We start from the raw sequence: 20,944 nt of genomic DNA on the forward strand, positions 1-20,944 counted from the left end.
GCCATATTCTGTTAGCAAAATGCAAGTTACAAGTCTTGTTCACACTCAAGGTGTGAACACTGGAGGTGGGGAGGAATTTTGGGGGCCACCTTAAAGTTGGCCTACCAACACTTCCTAAAAATTATAAGCAAAATGAGACAAATGAAATTCATAGCGTATCCAATGGATATCAACAATACACCTAGATTTTAAAACACAGTAATGTGACTGTAGACCTCTAATCTATCACAAAGGCAAAAAAACCTATTTTCAGTGATCATATTGTTAATAATAGTGTTATTCTGAAACTAGTATACACATATAATAGGATAAAGCAAATAAATGATTATATTAGAAACCAAGATTTTCGGGCACCTGGATGGCTCAGTTGGTTAAGCGTCCGACTTCAGCTCAGGTCATTCATGATCTTGAGGTTCATGAGTTTGAGCCCCAGGTCCAGTTCTGTGCTGACAGCTCAGAGCCTGGAGCCTGCTTCAGATTCTGTATCTCCCTCTCTCTCTGCCCCTCCACCACTCACATGCTGTCTCTCTTTCTCACAAGAAAAAATCAACAATATTTAAAAAATTTTTTAAAAACCCAAGGTTTTCAGGAAGAGAAAAAGAAGCACAAATATAAAATCAAATAAATAAAAATTCTGTGTTCTTAAATTTTAACTGGAAATATTGATGAACTTGAGATTACTTTCTCTTTTTGTTAAAAAATGTATATTTTATCTTTGTTTACTGAAAAAGTCTTGAAACAATAATCCAGTAGCAGTAGACACTTCTGGTTCCAGATTGTGGTCCCCATATACTATTTCTAAAACAAACTAAGGCTTTTTGGAGAAATGTCCAGTTCTGGGGCAGAAAATATACAGGATGAGCCTATAACATCTTTATATACCAGAAAACAAGGCAGCTACCAAAGATTGTCAGGGTCATATCAACAGACCCAAGAGAGTCTCTATTTTTAGAAACATCTACCAGCCAAAGATGGAATAATATAAATATTAATAACAATCACAACTGCAGTGGATTGAGACATATCAAATATATTAAAATCCATGTGTTCATAATAATACTTAAAAAGGCAAACAAACAATGGAAAACTTCACTTACCATGTTTAGAAGATTTGATAATTTATTATTCTGAAAGTTAGTGAATAATGGAAAAGAACCACACTTTCTGCCTTTCCTATATAAATTATCTCAGGGTACCTTTAAAGAAGATTTCCAGCAAGAAAATTATAAAGAGTGATAGAATAGTTTTTGGAACCTTCTAATGAAATACTGGATCTAGCAGTTGTCATCATGGTGCTAACCTCACAATCTCTGGCTCTAACCTTTGGCGTTTACAGGAAACACCAAGGGACAAAGGAACATGCTAAATGATGGCATGGGGATGCAATCAGCAGAATTCAGACTTTGGGGAATTTTACTGGACAAACAACCTGGTTCCTTCAATAAGAAAAAAAAAAAAAAAGAGGAAGAGGGAAAAACTTTTAGATGGAAAAGACTTAAAAACTAAACCAGCCAAATGCACTGTGTGGCCCTAATTTGGATAGTAATTTGAACAAACCAACTGTAAAAGACATTTGTAGAAAGTCAATTTAGACAATAACTTTAATAGTTGACAATACTAAGAATCTACTGCCAAATTTTTTAGGTGTGATGCTTGTAATCATAATTATGGTTTTAAAAGAGAATACTTACCACTTAGAATCTGTACTAAAATACTTATGGGTGAAATGATATGGTGTCTGAGATTTGCTACAAAATAATCCTATGGGGATCGCATGGGAATTTGGGGGTAGGGTTATAGATGATTTGGGGATTGCCCATAAATTGATAATCATTGAAGCCAAGGGATGGGTATATGGGAGTTCATTGTATTATTTTCTCAATTTTGGTTGAAAATTCGCCTTAACAAGTTGTGTGTGTGTGTGTGTGTGTGTGTGTGTGTGTGTGTGTGTGTGTGTGTTTAAAGCCTGAGTTTCAGACCAGGAATGGAAAATAATTTTTTTAATGTGTTTTGGAGACATTTGAAGTCCAAAGCTGTATGGTGCATTGGCCAAGCCCTAGTGGATTATGTGAAAAGAACTCCTTGGAAACCGTCTTCTTTAGTACTCAGGTCACCTTCATACCACCTGCTTTCCTTTCTCTTCAGACTGTCTCAGTATGGTTGGTGAATAGGAAGAAGGATTGAAGTTTATTGGTTTGGTTTGATTGATTGATCCAGTTTTCTCTGCTGCCAGGCTGAATGTAGTGACCCACTCAGCAGCGGCTTCTTCCTGAGAGTATTAGGGCAAAACCTTGTGCTCCACAGCAGGCCTGCCCTTGAATAGTTCCATACTTGGTTACACTTGAACTTGCAGTCTAGGCGAGGATAGACTTTTTTTCTGTAATGAGGGTAACGCTCAAGGTAACAATTTCTGCTTTGGTCTACTTAACTTCTTACCTGGCTCCAGAAGGTTTCTCTTTTTATATTAATTGGAAACCAAATGCTTTATATACACAGGGTCAGGGCAGAACCAGATTCTCCTTTTGAAAGATGCCAGAGCCACATTTTGTCCTCATCATCCTCTTTCCTGAAGGGAAAAAAAGATGCTTATTTTGCCCGCACCTCCCTAGCCCATAAGTGCCAAGAATACAACTCTCTCCACTCCCAAAAACAAACATAAAGTGACAACAAAGCAAAAAAGTTTATCCTAAAGTAGTGTGTCTGTCCCTCCAGATTTCCAGACTACTGCAGAGGGGTAAAATGCCTTTCCTCCTTGGAATTTAGGCAGAATGAGGGCTATGCTAAAGTTCTTCGACTTAAGAGAATGTTATAGGGGCGCCTGGGTGGCTCAGTCGGTTAAGCGTCCGACTTCAACTCAGGTCACGATCTCGCGGTCCATGAGTTCGAGCCCCGCGTCGGGCTCTGGGCTGATGGCTCAGAGCCTGAAGCCTGCTTCGGATTCTGTGTCTCCCTCTCTCTCTGCCCCTCCCGCATTCATGCTCTGTCTCTCTCTGTCTCAAAAATAAATAAACGTTAAAAAAATTTAAAAAACAAATAAACGTTAAAAAAAATTAAAAAAAAAAAAAAAGAAGAATGTTATAGATGCAGTGCATCAGCTGTGTCCACCCCTAACAAATGGGAATAGTGGATGTGTGCAGCCATCGTCACCTGGCCCTGTCTGGTTGTTGATCTATAGATGTGTCTACCATTTTGATCTTAGATTTTAGCAAGTGCTAATGGGAAATAATGTGCAGTGTACAGAAATAAGACTAAGAACAAAAACAGCAAGGGAGAGGAAGGGGATTGTTTTAATGTAACTGACTATAACCACTAAGAGAAGAAGAAAAACAAACAAGAAAAGTTTGAAGTCTGTGGCAAGAGTACCAGCATCATTAGCCTAGTTAATTTAAGATAAGGTGCGGTGTTTGTTCAAGAACTTAAATGCTTTAGCTGGTGAAAGTGCCACTGGTGACATTTTAGATACAAGCCAAGGATGGGCACCTGGGTTCTGGGACCACCCAGTTCTGTAACCGCTGCACTCAGAGTGAGTGGCATGGTAGCCAGTGTGATGGCTGCTGGAGCCACCAAAGGAGTTCGCACTGCATGCCAGAGATGTGAAGGAGGAGTGCTTCTTTCTCATTTTATTTTTTTAAGCATACAAATAATACATAAATCCATCTTAGAAGTTAACAGAAGTTAACAATTCAGACTCTATGAATCAAGCCAAAGTCCTCCTTGACCACACAACCCAATCTCAGGCCCCTCCCCAAACCACTTTATCTGTATGGTGGCTTCCTTGCACCAGACCAGACTTTTTCTGTGCTTTCACCTCCTTCTGGGTACCTATAGAATGGTTTGGGTTTGTGTATATATTTTTTTCCTTTTTTTTTTTAAAGTAAACTGTATCTCCAACATGGGGCTCAAACTCACAACCCCCAGATGAAGAGTCCCATGCTCTACCAACTGAGCCATCCAGGTGCCTCTTTCCTTCTTTAATGTAAGCGAAACTGTTCTGTCCTTAACAATTGGACTTTTTAATCAACTGTGCATCTTGGAGATCTTTCTACGTCAACATATAAAGATTTATCTAATTCCCTTTTACTGCTGCTCATGATTTTATAGTATGGATAAGCCATATTTTAACCTTCATGCACATTCAGATTGTTTCCATTTCTTCACTATCACAAACAGCACACAGATGTTGTGAGCATCCTTATTCATTCCTCCTTGTGAACGTGTTTTGCTCTAGGGCAGATATGTACTACGAGGTAGAACGATTAGGTCAAAGGGAAAGTACTTTCTATATTAATAGATTCTGCCATGTGGCCCTCCAAGGTGACTGTGCTACTTTACAGATGCTTGGCAGCATCTGTTGTAGATGTAGACCTACCTAGGCTCTTCAGGAAAAAGATGGAAAGAGTAGAAGCATGTGCTTGATTTTAAAGCTTCAAAGCATCTCCTGGCACTTTTGAGGGGGGGTTGAAATGTATATAGGGACTGCACATTTAAAACCCTCTATAGTTATTTTGGCTTTAAGAACAAAGGGACCTGCATGCGGTTGGCAGGCCCTCCGTGCCGGCTCAGGAGCGTGAGAGGAGCAGGAGTGGGTTTTGCCCAGTTACAAGCCTCTGGGCAAAAGACTTCTCCTTCTCGTACTGACAGGTGTCTAAACAGATGGAGCTGCCTTAAAAGAAAAGTGAAAGCATCTGCCAGCTTAGGACTCAGGGCTCTCTGGAAATGGAGAGCAAGGATCTGTATTCCTCATAGAAGAGCGTGGCACATAGAGGGTGGACGGACAGGATTTGTGACAGCAACAAGCTGTGGCAGGTAAACCCTGCTGAGCTCTGTTTGCACTGAGGGGCTCACCCTCTGGGGCGGGGGGTGTGGGGTGGGGAGTGAGGCTGTCCTGCCAGTCCTAAAAGTCCTGCAGGCCCCAGAGACTTGCTTGTGGGTGAGTGTCTCCTGAGACCCCAGCAGCTCGCCAGCCTCCTGCCTCCACTGCTCTGACCCCTATTCCAGGTTGCTGAGCTTCTCTGCCTATAAAAGGGATTTTCCTTACACTTCACTGTTTGCCTTCATGATTGTGGCTTTGAGGGAGGAGGAAGCTGGGGAGCCAGAGGGTTTTGAGAAAATACATAGGGAAACAATTTTGAGTCTCTTTTGACTGGCTTTCTAATCCTTGGCGATTCCTTTGATTCTGGGCAAAACCTAGAAGGAATATCCTTTACGTTTCCTTTCAGTTTTGTAAGAACAAACATGTCCCCTCGCTCTTCTTTATTTAATTAAGTGGTACAGCACATTCATTTCCCTCGCAGTGTCTTGCAACCACATTTAGCCAAATTAATATCAGACAGAACTGGTTGAGGAAAGCTTTCTAACCAAACACTCAAATTAACTTTTCAAGTCATGAAACTGCACTCAGAACCTTCAAAGGGGCCGGGAGGAGTTCATTCTTTCTTCTACCGCTCGACCGGGTTGGAGAAACTTGTCAGCCAGCCACCATCCACGCCATCCAGCTATGAAGAACTCTGCCGGACAGCCTCACACGTCCAGGGAACCTGTTTCTCTCCCTCCCCCCACAGTTTGTCTGCCTTCTTGCTATTTTTTCTTTCTTAAAAGGAAATGGCCTTTCTTTGGAGAAGTTTGATCTGAAACCCTGCAAGGGGGGTGTGCCATCATGCTCCTGAGATCTCCTTCCCTGCAGGCATCTTGTCTGCTGTGCATGTGTGTGTGAAGAAGAGCGGGGGCGCCAAATTCTGTTGTTTTGTACCAGCTGAAGCCTCTAAGCTCTAGAATATCCCATCCTTTTATATGTTCTCCTTGCCACGCTGAAGTGTTAGAGGGGAATCAACCCAGGACATATTTATTTTTTGCTCCTCTGTGATGTGTGTTCCTCACTGCTCTCAACTGCTATCCCAAGTTCCTGAGATGGGCCTTGCCTTACCACTGCTGCAAGTCTCTAAGCTGAAATCCTAGCCTTGGTTTGGAGATGGGGAGTAAGGGCCGGCAGGCAGGGAAGTGCTTACCCACCGCTTTGTTTGGATTCCTGGAGGAAGGAGAGCTGCTGATCTTCCCCAGCGAGAAGAGGGTCTGTGCCACTGGTCCTTGGATGGGTGCTGTCATGTGAAAGCAGTGGAGACCTGGAGGAGGCCCTGGGTCTTAGCGCAGTGCCTGGGGTCATACTCTCCCCAGAATCGGCATAGCATCTCATGGCTGTGTTGAGGTCTCCAGAAATGTAATCTGTAGCAGTGACATTAGGCTGTCCTATACCCTATGCCCTCCTAAAATTTTGTAGGCTCGAGAAACAAGTAAACAAGGCACACACATCCCTCCCCTCCCCACAGCTTGGCATAGAGCAAGGAGAAAGCACCTGGGCTTTAGAAATTAGGATAGGATTCCGTGAGAGATCCAGCGGGGGCAGTGGGCCAACTCATTGGCCCCAGTTAGGATCATCTGGGCTGGGCAGAGGCTAAGAGGACTGACTTTGAACGTTGCCTCCTCCACTGCTCTGGCCAGGGCTGGTTCATTCAGCAAAACCTCCAGGTTGTCTCCTCTCACTGGGGTGTCATGAGGCTGCCTGGGACTGTGCAGGTTTGTGTTTCAGCCCCCATAAGGATATTTCAGTTTGTGGGCCTTCAGTTGACTCTAAGGGGCCGTCTTCTAATCTCAGAGGGAGCCTTTGGACCCAGCTCCGCCGAGCAGGCCACAGTGGCTGCAGTAGCCTCTTAGGCCTTCTCAAGAAGGAGGGTGGGGTCGGGCAGTTGCCAGATGCTCCCCTTGGGCCTTGGTTTCATGCTGGGACTTTCAGGAGACAGGAGGACAGGCTTCCTGACGCTTCCCTATCAGCAGTCTGTGTTGCTGGGGGCGTGTCTGGCACATTTGGCATTTTAGGGAAGAACTGCTGAGCCCTCCTGGTAACCAGCCAGCTCTGGGTCTTCATACAGGACACTTAAGCCCGCGTTGTCAAAGCAGGTATGAGCATTGGTGTGATGTGTGAGCGCCAAGAAGGCAAGAAAACTGGAGACCGCTTCTTGCGAGACTGTGATGGCGACCCCATCGTTCAAAAATTTGACCTTGGAGTTGACAGACTCCAGTCTGCCAGCCTGCTTTGCACCACCTCCCATTTTCCTGCACTCTCTAAAATCCCCCTTGTATACCAGCCACTCCTGTGACACCTGGCACAATTCAGCAGGGTTTCCTGCCCTTGCCCTTCATCCTCTCAGAGCACTCTCTCAAAAGTGCCTTTGACTTCAGGGGTCCAAGCTTCAGCCATGAGATACCCACTCTTTCCTGCTCTGGAAGACAACATTAACCCATTCTCTTCCGACCAAGTGAATTAATTCGAGTAAAGGGTGTGGGGGGTGGAGCACCGCTTTCCAAACTGTTGTGTAAAACATCATCGCTGGGACTGTACTTTCACACAGAATGGAGACCGACAGTCATTTTCCAGAGTTGGGATGAATTAAGAACTCTTAGAGAATGTATTTGTTCCTCAGTGTTTCAAAGGCAGCACTAATTATTTTACAAACAATGGCTGTTTTCTTCTGCAACCCATTTCCCTAGATCTTGCTAACTTCTTATATCCGGCACAGCCCAACTTCAAACAGCTAGACTAAAGCTGGATGTTTGGGAGGTGGGGGTAGGGTGAGGGCCAATCTGAGGGGCCTGTTAGCACTCGCGTTCCCATACAGTTCTTGCCAGGGGTTGTTTGCTAATGGGGAAGGAGACACAGAGTAGTGAACCCTTTCTTTCAGCTAAGCAAGGGGCAGAAGTATACACAGCAGTTTTTGGACTCTCTTTGCCATCCTGGAGTGGCCTTCCCCCCTGTGACTTTGCCCAATAGGCAGCAGCTGAGGGAGGTTTCTCAGGGTACTTGGAGCTAGAGCTCAGAGGAAGAGGGAAGGGAAGGGAAAGTGAGCATCCAGGCTTCACCTGGAATGGCCTGCCTTGAGACCCTAGAAGGCCCCTCTGCTAATGTGGTTTGGGTGGAGGTCCCAGGGATTTGCATCCTAATGTCTTGGTTAGGACACTTCAGGGAGCTGAAGAGAGAGGAAATGGCGCCCCTCTAACCACTGGACTGAACAGCTGGGCCTCCGACCGAGGCATTATTAGCATTTGAAAACCCATCTGAAGGGGCTGAGAGCTTCCTGGGGTGGGCGCTGGGGCCTGAGTGCTGAGGCCCGCAGTGGCTCCACACAGAATGGGGCCGAGCATCCAGGGCATAAAGACCAGACTGGACTCAAGAATGAGCCCATTGTGGCTTTGTCCCAGGCTTGAAAACTGTGACCAAGGCTCTTTCATTGTTAAGAAAGACTGTTTCTTGGCCACAGCAGAGCTAATAAGTCTGGTTCCCCCACCAGGCAGAGCTGGGGAAGAAAGACCATGTCCTATGCTGGAAGGTTGTTAGCGTCTCACGCTCTAAACCTTTCTGGTGTGGTTATGCGTTCTCCTCTCCCTTCCTTCTTTTTAACTCACTCCTGATCCCACGTGTGTTGGTCCCAGAGCAGCCACTGGGTCCGTCTCCCTTTTCTGCCTTAGGATCTCCCCTCCCAGCTGCCTAAATTAGGCCCCTTCCCAAATTAAACCTGTACAAGGTATTTTTTTGGTCATTCTTATTTCATTTAAACAGTTTGGGTTTGTACAACAATTATTTTTAAACCCGGTCCGTTCTGATTAATAAAACATCATGGCTCCAAAACCGTTCAGCCTTTTCCCTGTTTCCAATTGCTGTTCCTGTCAGGTTTGGAGTATATTTGTATAGACCAGCCAGCCAGATGTGGGTCAGGGGAGAGAACTTGACCAACTCTTTCTTAAAACAGGAGCGATGGTGCCACCTACTGGCCTCTGCTGTGAGCTACAGGCTCTGTGGCAGGTTCTTGATTTCTGGTAGAGGGACTAGGACCTGGGCAGGAATAGCTGTACCGTATGTATTCCAGTACAGGAATAACATGCAACGGTGGAAAGCAAACTGAGGCACGCTATTCCCTGCTTACAGATGAGGAAACTGGCTTGGGAATTGTGGTTGGGCAAGTTGCTGAGGGTTGTAACTAGTAAGGGGCAGAAGCAAATAGGATCTGGGCCTTCCCAACTGCAAAGTTAACCACGACACCAGGGTTTGCCAAAGCCAGCTGGAGATTTTAGTTCATGACTGGACAAGGCATTCAATGATCCAAATAGTGAGGACTCTCTTCCCTCTTCAGGTCTCTGATTCAATCCTTCTGATTTATCAGTTTGATATGACTCTTTAAACCTCTAATGGCTCTTCAACTCTGGTTCATTTCAGTTTTTAATAATGTCAGGTAGATAACAGTAGCTGTTAGAAATTAAATTTGTTTTCAGGAAATCGCTTTGCAGTTACCATATGCAACACTGATTTTCCTTTTATTTTCCTGATTTAGTAGTAATATGAAGTTTCCTTTTAAACTAAGTTTGTTTAGGTTTTAAAAAGTGAGTCAATCTTGGGGTAAATGCAGGTTGTCATACAGCTGGTACCAACACAGAAGTGTTACGGATGACTAGAAAGTTTGGGTAATGTGGCACTGTGCTCACCATCACTGACTTGCCCCCATGACTTCGGGCAGTCTGTCTCACGGATCCTTTCCTGATTTGTGGAAAATGAAAACGTTGGTCATTCAGGTCGTGTAGACCATAAAATGCTGTGATGTCTCAGCATTATGAGTCACATTTCTCCCAGGCCACAGCTTACCTGAGAAGGTAGTAACCAAGAATCCAAGACCTTGGCTTTGCTTTGATTACTTTGCCTTTCCCTCAAGATTCCTCCCTTTCACCTACTATATTCTGTATTTTTTAACATCTTTATTGAGATATAATTCATATACTGTGTAATTCACAGTTGTGAAACTGTCACCACAATGAACCCCAGAACCTTTTCATCACCCCCAAAAGCAGTGCCATACAAATCACTAACCATTCTAGCCTTAGGCAACCACCAATCTCTCTGTCTGCATAGATTTGCCTATTCTGAACATTACATACAAATGGAATTGCAGGGACGCCTGGGTGGCGCAGTCGGTTAAGCGTCCGACTTCAGCCAGGTCACGATCTCGCGGTCCGTGAGTTCGAGCCCCGCGTCAGGCTCTGGGCTGATGGCTCAGAGCCTGGAGCCTGTTTCTGATTCTGTGTCTCCCTCTCTCTCTGCCCCTCCCCCGTTCATGCTCTGTCTCTCTCTGTCCCAAAAATAAATAAACGTTGAAAAAAAAATTAAAAAAAAAAATTAAAAAAAAATGGAATTGCATATGTCCTTTTGGAACTGGCTTCTTTCACTTAGTATAATGTTTTTAAGGTTTGTGTTATAGCGTGTATCAGTACTTCATTTTTATTGCCAAATAATACTCCATTGTGTGGACATACCATATTTCCTTTATCTTTTTAAAAAAAAATTTTTTTTTTTTTTTTAGTGTTTATTTTTGAGACAGAGAGAGACAGAGCATGAGCAGGGAAGGGGTAGAGAGAGAGGGAGACGCAGAATGTGAAGCAGGCTCCAAGCTCTGAGCTGTCAGCACAGAGCCCAACGCGGGGCTCAAACTCACGAACCGTGAGATCATGACCTGAGCCGAAGTTGGACGCTTAACCGACTGAGCCACCCAGGCGCCTCTTCTTTATCTTTTCATTTGTCGATAGACATTGGGTTATTTCCCACTTTGGGCTGTTGTGAATAACACTGCTGTGAACATTCATGTACAAGTCTTTGTGTGAACGTGTTTTCATTTCTCTTGGGAATATACATTGGCTTGGAATTGCTAGGTCATATGGCAGCTCCAAGTTTAATCATTTGAGGGATTGCCAAACTGTATTCCAAAGCATTCCACTATTTTACATTCCCACCAGCAGTGTGTGAGGGTTATAATTTCTTTCCTTACCAACACTCGTTATTGTTATTTTTAATTGTAGCCGCCCTAGTGGGTGTGAAATGATGGTATCTCACTGCTGTTTCGATTTGCATTTCCCTAATGGCTAATCACGTAAAGCATCTTTTCATGTGCTTATTGGCTATTTGTATATCTTTCTTGGAGAAAAATTCTATTCAGATCCTTTACCCATTATAAAGTTGGATTATTTGTCTTTTTATTATTGGGCTGTAAGTTTCTTTATATATTCTGGATACCTACAAGATCTATGTAGATATTTTCTCCCATTCTGTATATTGTCTGTTCACTTTCTTTTCTTTTTTTTTTTTTTTTAATTGTGTTTAGGGGCACCTGGGTGGCTCAGTCAGTTAAGCGTCCGACTTTGGCTCAGGTCATAATCTCATGGTTAGTGAGTTCGAGCCCTGCATTGGGCTCTGCTGACAGCTCAGAGCCTGGAGCCTGCTTCAGATTCTGTGTCTCCCTCTCTCTCTGTTCCTCCCCTGCTCGCACCCTGTCTCTGTCTCTGTCTCTCTCAAAAATAAATAAAGATTAAAAAAATTTTTTTAATAATTCTTTTGGGTATATATCCAGAAGTAAAATTGCTGGATCATGTGATAATTCTATGTTTAACCTTTTGAGGAACTGTCACACTGGTTTCCACAGTGGTTGCGCCATTTTACATTTCCAGGAACAGTGCACCAAAGTTCCAGTTTTTCCACAGCCTCACCAGCACTTGTTATTTTTTGGGTGGTATTTTGTTTTGTCTTATAATAGCCATCCTAATGGTTGTGAAGTGTCCTCTCATTGTGGTTTTGGTTTGCATTTCTTTTTACTTTGTGAAAGTACTGTTTGCAGCACAAAAGGTTTTAATTTTAATGAAGTCCAATTTATCTCTCCTTTGTTGCTTGTGCTTTTGGTGTCTAAGAAACCACTGCCTAATTTAAGGTCAGAAGATTTATTCCTGTGTTTCTTAGAGTTTTACGGTTTCAGCTCTTATAGTTGGGCGTATGATCCATTTTAAATTAATTTTTGTTTATGGTGTAAGGAAGAGATCCAACTTGAGTCTTTCGTGTGTGGATATCCAGTTGTTCCAGTACCATTTTCTGAAAAGACTGCCTTTCTTATATTGAATTGTCTTGGCACTCTTTTCAAAAATTAATTGGTCATAAATGTGAGGGTTTATTTCTGGACTCTAAATTCTGTTACATTGATCAAATGTCTATCCTTATGCTAGTACCACACTGTCTTGGTAACTGTAGCTTTGTATCAAGTTGTTTTTTTTTTTTTTAATTTAATGTAATCTAATTTCTTAAGTTTACATCCAAGTTAGTTAGCATATAGTGCAGCAATGGTTTCAGGGGTAGATTCCTTAATGCCTCTTACCCATTTAGCCCATCCCTCCTCCCAAAACCACTCCAGTAACCCTCTGTTGTTCTCCATATTTAAGAGTCTCTTATGTTTCGTCCCCTTCCCTTATATTATTTTTGCTTCCCTTCCCTTGTGTTCGTCTGTTCTGTATCTTAAAGTCCTCATATGAGTGAAGTCATATGATATTTGTCTTTCTCTGACTAATTTCACTTAGTATAATACCCTCTATTTCCATCCACGTAGTTGAAAATGGCAAGATTTCATTCTTTTTGATTGCCGAGTAATACTCCATCGTATATATATACCATATCTTCTTTATCCATTCATCCATCAATGGACATTTGGGCTCTTTCCATACTTTGGCTCTTGTGGATAGTGCTACTCTAAACCTTGGGGTGCATATGTCCCTTCGAAACAGCACACCTGTATCCCTTGGATAAATACCCAGTAGTGCAATTGCTGGGCCGTAGGGTAGTTCTATTTTTAACTTTTTGAGGAACCTCCATACTGTTTTCCAGAGTGGCTGTACAGTTTGCATTCCCACCAGCAGGGCAAAAGAGATCCTCTTTTTCTGCATCCTCACCAACATCTGTTGTTGCCTGAGTTGTTAATGTTAGCCATTCTGACAGGTGTGAGGTGGTATCTCATTGTGGTTTTAATTTGTATTTCCCTTATGATGAGTGATGTTGAGTGCTTTTTCATGTGTCGGTTGGCCATCTGGATGTCTTCTTTGGAGAAGTGTCTATTCATGGCTTTTGCTCATTTCTTGACTGGATTATTTGTATTTTGGGTGTTGAGTTTGAGAAGTTCTTTATAGATTTTGGATACTAACCCTTTATCTGATATGTCGTTTGCAAAAAGCTTCTCCCATTCTGTCAGTTGCCTTTTAGTTTTGCTGATTGTTTCCTTCACTGTGCAGAAGCTTTTTATTTTGATGTGGTCCCAATAGTTCATTTTTGCTTTTGTGTCCCTTGCCTCTGGAGATGTGCCTCTGGAGAAGTTGCTGCCACCAAGATCAAAGAGGTTTTTGCCTGCTCTCTCCTCGAGGATTCTGATGGCTTCCTGTCTCACATTTAGGTCTTTCATCCATTTTGAGTTTATTTTTGCGTATGGTGTAAGAAAGTGGTTGAGGTTCATTTTTCTGCATGTCACTGTCCAATTTTCCCAGCACTGCTTGCTGAAGAGACTGTCTTTATTCCATTGGATATTCTTTCCTGTTTTGTCAAAGATTAGTTGGCCGTATATTTGTGGGTCTATTTCTGGGTTCTCTATTCTGTTCCATTGATCTGAGTGTCTGTTTTTGTGCCATGTATCAAGTTTTGAAATCAGTAGGATTAAGTCTTCCAACTTTGTCTTTTTCTTCCTTCCTTCCTTCCTTCCTTCCTTCCTTCCTTCCTTCCTTCCTTCCTTCCCTCCCTCCCTCCTTCCTTCCTTTCTTTTTAAAGATTTTATTTTTTTAAGTTTATTTATTTATTTTGAGACAGACAGAGACAGCACAAGTGGGGGAGGGGCAAAGAGAGAGGGAGAGAGAGAGAGAATCCCAAGCAGACTCCACGCTGCAGCTGTGGAGTCTGACATGGGGCTCAAACCCACATTGGTGAGATCATGACCTGAGCTGAAACCAAAAGTCAGACGCTTAACCAACTGAGCCACCCAGGGGCCCCTAAAGATTTTATTTTTAAATAATTGCTACACCCAACGTGGGGCTCAAACTCACAACCCCAAGATCAAGAGTTGCACACTTCACCAACTGAGCCAGCCAGGCACCCCTGTTTGTCTTTTCAAGCTTCTTTTGGCTATTTTGAGTCCCTTGCATTTTCATGTGAATTTTAGGATCACCATGTACATTTCTGTAAAAAAAGGCACCTGGCATTTTGATAGGGATTGTATTGAATCTGTAGATCAATTTGGGGAATATTACGGTTAACAATATTAAGTCTCTCTTTCTGTCCATGTATACTGCATTTTTTCATTTATTTAGGCTTTCTCTAAATCCTTTCAACAGTGTTTTGTAGTTTTCAGAGTACAAGTTTTACACTTCTTTTGTTAAGTTTATTCCTAAGCATTGTTTTCTTTTTGATTCTATTGTAAATGGAAGTTTCTTAATGTTCATTTATTTTTGAGAGACAGAGAGCACAAGCTGGAGAGGGGTGGAGAAAGAGGGAGACAGAATCCAGAGCAAGCTCCAGGCTCTGAGCTGTCAGCACAGAGCCTGACATGGGGCTCAAACCCACGAACAGCGAGATCATGACCTGAGCCAAAGTCGGATGCTTAACCGACTGAGCTACCCAGGAGCCCCTTAATTTCATTTTCAGATTATTCACTGCTAATGTACAGAAATACAAGTGATTTTTGTACATTGCTATTGTACCCTGCAACCTTGCTGGACTTGTTTATACTGATAGTTTTTTAGTGGATTCCTTAGGGTTTTCTATGTACAAGATCATGTCATCTGCAAATACATTTTCGTTTCCTTTCCAGTTTACCCAGATTTTTGTTTATTTTTCTTGCCTAGTTGCCCTGGTTAGAACCTCTAGGACAATGTAAAATAGAACTGATAAGAGTAGGCATCTGTGTTCTGTTCCTGATCTTAGAGGAAAATAATTTAGTCCTTACTATCAAATATGATGTTAGCTGTAGGTTTTTTGTAGATGCGCTTTTATAGTTTGAGGAAGTTCCTATCTCTTCCTAGTTTAAGTGTTTTTATCATAAAAGAGTATTGGATTTTGCAAATGCTTCTTCTTTGTCTATTGAGATGATCCTGTGGGGTTATTTTTAATCTTTATTCTATTGATGTAGTGTATTACATTGATTTTCTTATGTTACATTAACCATGTATTTCTGGGATAAATCTCACTTGGTCATTGTATATAACCCTTTTTTTTATGTTGCTATGTTCAGTTTACTACTATTTTGTGGAGGATTTTTATGTCTGTATGAATAAGGGATAATGGTCTATGGCTTTCTTTTTTTGTAATGCCTTTGTCTGGCTTTGGTATCGGGTAATATTGGTTTTATAGAAAGAATTGGGAAGTGTTACCTCTTCTATTTTTGTTGGAAAAGTTTGTGAAGAATTGGTATCAATTCTTTAAATGTTTGGTAGAATTTGCCAGTGAGGCCATATGGGGTAAGCTTATTGTGGGATAAGCTTTTGAATTAACTAATTCAATCTTTTTTACTTGTTGCCTTGTTTCTAACTTGTAGATCATGCAAGCTGCTTGTAGACACACGTTTCTGTAAAAGGAGAAGGAATCTGGGAAGAGCAGGCACAGCAGGAATTGGGAAAATTGAAGGTTTCTAGTTGACTCTGCTTGGAGATGTGTCTTCTCTCCCTTTATCACCCATGTTTCCTAGATGAAGTAGTCTTCCTTCACCCTCATAAATGAATGCTTTTGAGGTTAGGACCAAAAAACTGAGCCTCTTAGGTGGAAAAAGTAGTTGTATAACCACACCTGACACAGGAGGGAATTAGTATTCAGACCGAGACAAGTGAGAGCAGAAGCTCTCTCAGGTTTCCCTGGCTCGTGTGTGTGTGTGTGTGTGTGTGTGTGTGTGTGTGTGTGTGCGCGCGCGCGTTTTCATGTTCTGCCTTGCCTTAAATATCAATAAAAAGTGAAGATTCCCCAGCTGTTAAGGTTCCCAGGTCATAAGTGATAGACCACAATGAACTACCATATAGCCATTTAAAGAATGAGGTAGCAGGTGCCTGGGGGGCTCACTCATTAAGCATCTGACTTTGGCTCAGGTAGGTCATGATCTCACGGTTCATGAGTTTGAGCCCCATATCGGGTGAGCTTGAGCCCCGTTTCAGGTGAACACAAGCCCCTCTTCAGGTAAAAACATGAGCCCTGCTTCGGGTGAGCCCCACTTCTCTCTCTCTCTCTCTCTCTCTCCTTCTGCCCCTCCTGGGATTCTCTATCTCTGCCACTCATTCTTGCTCTCTCTCTCTCTCTCTCTCTCTCTCTCAAAAAAAAAAAAAAAAAAAAAAAGAATGAGGTAGCTTTTGGAGTGCCTAGGTGGCTCAGTTGGTTAAGCTTCCGACTCTTGATTTCAGCACAGGTCCTGATCTCGTAGTTTGTGGGATCAATCCCTGAGTCGGGCTCCATGTTGATGGTGCAGAACCTACTTGGGATTCTCTCTCTCTCTCTCTCTCTCTCTCTCTCTCTCAAAATGAATAAACTTAAAACATATTTTAAGAATGAGGTAGCTTATTATGTGCTGATATGAAATGATCCCCCAAGATATATCATTAAGCAAAACATGCAAAACAGTGTGCTGCCATTTGTATTACAAAAATAAATAAATAAAATAAGGGGTGGAGAGAACTGTAGATGCACACAGACTGGTAAATGCAGAGCACCTTTGGAAGGGTGCCGAACATAAGAGTCAGGGGTCAGGGGTGACTTCATACCACATGGGTGTTTTCTTCTGTGTGGTTATGGTACCCTAAACAGTTTTTTGAAGTGATGAGCCTGTGTGAAGTGCAGGGGTGAGGCTGTGAGTTGGCCATTTTGGCACATTTCTCCTGGGCACAGTGTCTGTGTTTTCATGGAAACACCTGTCCCTCCAGACTGTACATCTCTGCTGAGGTGTGTGAGGCCCAATTTAGACCTCCATGTACTTGAAGCCCCCAGTGTTCCTCAGAAATCCCTGTATCTGTCTACCTGTGGGAAGCCAGTGACCAGTTTCAAAGGCCCTCCACAGTTGTTGGTTCCTTTTAGAACACTTTCAGCAGCACAGAAAAGGATTGGAACCAGGCATGTGTTTTTCCAAGGTGAAGTGCTTTCACTGCCCTCTAGCCTCCCTGAGGATTTCTGGCCAGGTGGTCCCACACTAAAGCACTTTATTCTTTTTTGGCAGACCTGATCATGGCTCCCTCCCACCCCAAATAAGTTTTTGGATGTGCCAGGCCAAGTGAGCATCCACGCTAGCAGGCTGTCCTATTCTACTGAAGGCTGGCAGAACTGGCAAGCAGGGACACGTTTGGTTTTGGGGGAATATCCACAATCTTTTCTCCCATATGAGTGAATGCTTCCCCTGGAAGGCTGGGCAGCTTCCCAGCCCAGGCTTCTCAGATACCAGGGTTCCAGGCCTAGACGCGAGGCCTCCAACACTGAGCGTTGCCATGTCTCTCCCACAGAGAACACCTTCTGCAGTGGGGACCACGTGTCTTGGCACAGCCCTTTGGATAACAGTGAGTCAAGAATTCAGCACATGCTGCTGACAGAAGACCCACAGATGCAGCCCGTGCAGACACCCTTTGGGGTAGTTACATTCCTCCAGGTGAGGCGCGGGTTGGACATGGGCTCAAGCCTTTCCTGGGCGAGAAGTCCTAGTAGGACAGAAGGGCTTGGGTGGGGGAGGTGAAGGGAACAGGAGATTTCCTTCAGTCTTCTTGCATTTTCTGTCCCCTCTGATGGTTCGTCAGGTATAGTCGGATGGTCTGATTTAGCCTGCTGAGATGGGAGAAGGGGGAAAGGTAAGGGGCCATGTGGGGGTGGCTGGAGAATGGCTGTAGTTGAGTGGCTAACAGGGTGGGTATTTGATGAACTAGTAAAGACCCAGACAGCAGTAGGCACAGGACCTCCTAGCAGGAAGGCAGCGTCGGGCTGGCCTTGCCCTCACCGAAGGGGTGTGCCTCCACTCTGGCTGCACCTGGGCTCACTTGTGGGCATGATGGTGTCTGTGTGAAGGTTCACTTGTTTCCCTTGAGGTTTACATAAAGGCCCAGCCCCTGACGAGGAAGGAAGCTTTTCTGCAAACTTCTGGGGCCCTTTGGTTGTCATTCTGAGCTTGAAGGGTCTCAGAGTCTCCTCTGTTTACATTCCCTGTGATCATAGCCCCGGCAGGAACATCTCGCTGAACACCCTCTGCTTCCAGGGACAGGCTGAGGACCCAGACTGATTTTTGCCTCTGTAGTCTAGGGCTAGACTTTGTGTCACCCAGACACAAGTCTGGCCCATTATAACGGGGCAAGGGTCAGGCCTTAGTGCCCCATCTGTGAATTCTTCCATCTCCTAGCCAGGCAGCTATTCTCTCCTAGCCAGGAAACCGTCCCATTTTGCATAGACCAGCCTCTGACCACATATCTTGCCTGTGGTCCCCCAACTTGAGTTGACCCTAAAAGAGCCTAGGTGGTGGTTCTTCTGGGGTGGGGGGTGGGGCGGGGGGGGAGTGGTCATTAACACACAACCGCATCTTGTCCCCGGGGTCCCAGATTGTTGGCGTCTGTACCGAGGAGCTCCATGCAGCCCAGCAGTGGAACGGGCAGGGCATCTTGGAGCTGCTGCGGACGGTGCCTGTGTGAGTACACCCCCAGCCTATGAGGTGGGGGCCTGGCTCCCTGGGCCTGGGGGTGGGGGTTCCTCCTTAACCCCGTATGTGGGCTTCCCCTTACGTTGCTTTTCAGGCACCGATTTTTCACGTCAGGGATTCTTACCGACTTGCTCCCTGACAGCCCCTGACCTCTAACTGCTTCCCTGTGTTCTGGGCCTAGGGCAGCAAACAGGGCAGTCTGAATCCCCAGACCATCAGCCCCAGGCCCTCAGTTACCATCCTGTCCCCTTTCCTTGTCCACAGCGCTGGCGGCCCCTGGCTGATAACTGACATGAGGAGGGGAGAGACCATATTTGAGATCGATCCACACCTGCAAGTATGTCTTGAGTGAGGAAAACCTTTCTAGCACATTCTGCCTAGGCCTCTTCCAAATAACACTGGCTTTCATGCTGGGAAAATGGAGGAGTTTTATTTGTGAGTGAATAGAAATATGGCATGATTTCAACTTGTTCCTTGAATTCTGCAGAGCACACAGGGAGCAGAGATTTCAGGCCAGGAAACTTGCCTCTGACACGTGTCTTTTTGCATTTAAAAAGGAAGAAAACGGTGGGGGGGGTTGGTGGCAGGGTGCATCCAGGTGGCTCAGTCGGGTAAGCCTCTGACTTCAGCTCAGGTCACGATCTCGCGATTCGGTTCGTGAGTTCAGGCCCCGCGTCAGGCTCTTTGTTGACAGTTTGGAGCCTGGAGCCTGTTTTGGAATCTGTGACTCCCTCTCTCACTGTCCTCTCCCCCGCTCTTGCTCTGTCTCTGTCTCTCAAAAAATAAATAAGCATTAAAAAAAAAAAAAAAAGGATGAAAATGGGCACCTAGGTAGCTCAGTCATTTGAGCATCCAACTCTTGATTTCAGCTTAGGTCATGATCCCAGAGTTGTGGGATCAAACCCTGAGTCGGGCTCCTTGCTGAATATGCAGTCTGTTTAAGATTCTCTCCCTCTCTCTCCTTCTGCCCCTCTCCCCCACTCTCTTTCTCTCTCTCTTTCTGTCTCTAACATAAAAAACATTTTTTAAGGGTAAAAAAAGGATGAATTTTATTGTATGTAAATCATACATCAGTACACCTGACATAAAAAAAAAAAAAAAAAGATCAGCAGCAGCTACAGAAAATCAATATTGCTTGCCCACTATTCTTCCTCCCACTTCCCCTTTCTTAAAAGAATATAGACTGCCCTTCAGGGAACCACCCCTCCACCGCCAGCACCCCATAACCGACGGAGCAGGTGATACTGACCCCATGACCCAGCTGCAGTGGGAATTCTGATGGGTCTAATGATCGTATTCCCCCCTTTTAGATACATCTTCCCCTTGGGCAGTCAGACTCCAAGCTCCTCCCCTGGGGAGGCTGGCATTCTTTGATGTCTAAAGGAAGTCTGTATACATGCAGGCCTGCAGTTGCCCACTCACTGTGACCCAGCTGTGCAGTGACATCTTTGGTTTCTTAGAAGAAACACTCTTTGCATGCAAGTTAATTTTGAAAACCACCTAGAGCATAACTTCCTTCCTAATGGGCTGCTCATGAAACAGGACAGCAGACAACTAAGAATGTCCCTGGCTTGTGTACGCTTTCTTCTACTTCCCCCCACCAATTGCAGGTCATTGCCGTCTCTGAACCTTTTATGTGTCTGTAAAAATATGGTAGGCCGTGGGCAGGCACTAGGAGCTCCATCTCCTTCAGGAGGAACGAGAGGTGGCAGGCAGACATACAGCCAGCAGTCCCTGTGGGTTCTTTACTGTAGACTTATGAGTTCTTGGGCAGAAGCCCTCCTCATTCACAGATGATGCTCCTCTATTTTCCTAGTGCCTGTAACACTGAAGTTTTTAAATTGCTGGGAGGATCCTTTGTTATTGCTGCTTTATACTTGGTTTCCCTGTAGCTTCTGCTTATGCAAAAACCAGGAACCATGAAGGTTTGTTTCTCTATGTTTCCCTATGTCATTGTTCGGCAGCCACACTGGGATCCAACATGGGCCACTGTTTAGCCCCTGTCATAAGTGCCAAGTACTAAGAAAGAACTTGGTCCTTTGAACTAGTAGGATAAGCAGCCCGTCCTTCTCTGCATGCCAAGAACAGTTCTCCATCCTAGTCTTGGGGCTCTGCTGAGACCAGCCAACAGGACCCAGAGCACCTACTGGTCTTTGAAAGCAAGCAGGAGGTGTTGGGGGGCTGGCTCAGTGGTAGAGCACACAACTCTTGATCTCAGGGTCATAAGTTCAGGCCTCATATTGGGTGTAGAGTTTACTTAAAAATAAAAAATGAAAATTAAAAAAAAAAAGGGGGAGACCTTGGGAACAAAGTCCAGCTTTCTCACCTGATTGCCCTGTGCACCAAGGGGAACTCTGCTGTACTCGTTTGTAGCTGTCTGGGGCCTGCTCATAGGCAGTTCATTTAAAAGCTGG

General features: G+C 44.3%; 1 protein-coding gene across 6 annotated transcripts in view; it reads left to right on the top strand.

The window, feature by feature from the left end:
- SUFU (SUFU negative regulator of hedgehog signaling) overlaps nucleotides 1-20,944 on the top strand; it is a 124,675-nt gene that overhangs the window by 62,312 nt on the left and 41,419 nt on the right. For all 6 annotated transcript variants that reach the window (XM_040486290.1, XM_040486294.1, XM_040486291.1 and 3 more), the window contains exons 4-6: nucleotides 17,356-17,498; nucleotides 18,433-18,518; nucleotides 18,795-18,867. In XM_040486290.1, coding sequence (XP_040342224.1) covers nucleotides 17,356-17,498; nucleotides 18,433-18,518; nucleotides 18,795-18,867 — 302 coding nt within the window. The remainder of the gene's footprint in view (nucleotides 1-17,355; nucleotides 17,499-18,432; nucleotides 18,519-18,794; nucleotides 18,868-20,944) is intronic.

This window comes from Herpailurus yagouaroundi, unplaced genomic scaffold (assembly GCF_014898765.1).
Source record: "Herpailurus yagouaroundi ecotype Mexico unplaced genomic scaffold, PumYag 163, whole genome shotgun sequence".
Taxonomy (NCBI): Eukaryota; Metazoa; Chordata; class Mammalia; order Carnivora; family Felidae; genus Herpailurus; species Herpailurus yagouaroundi.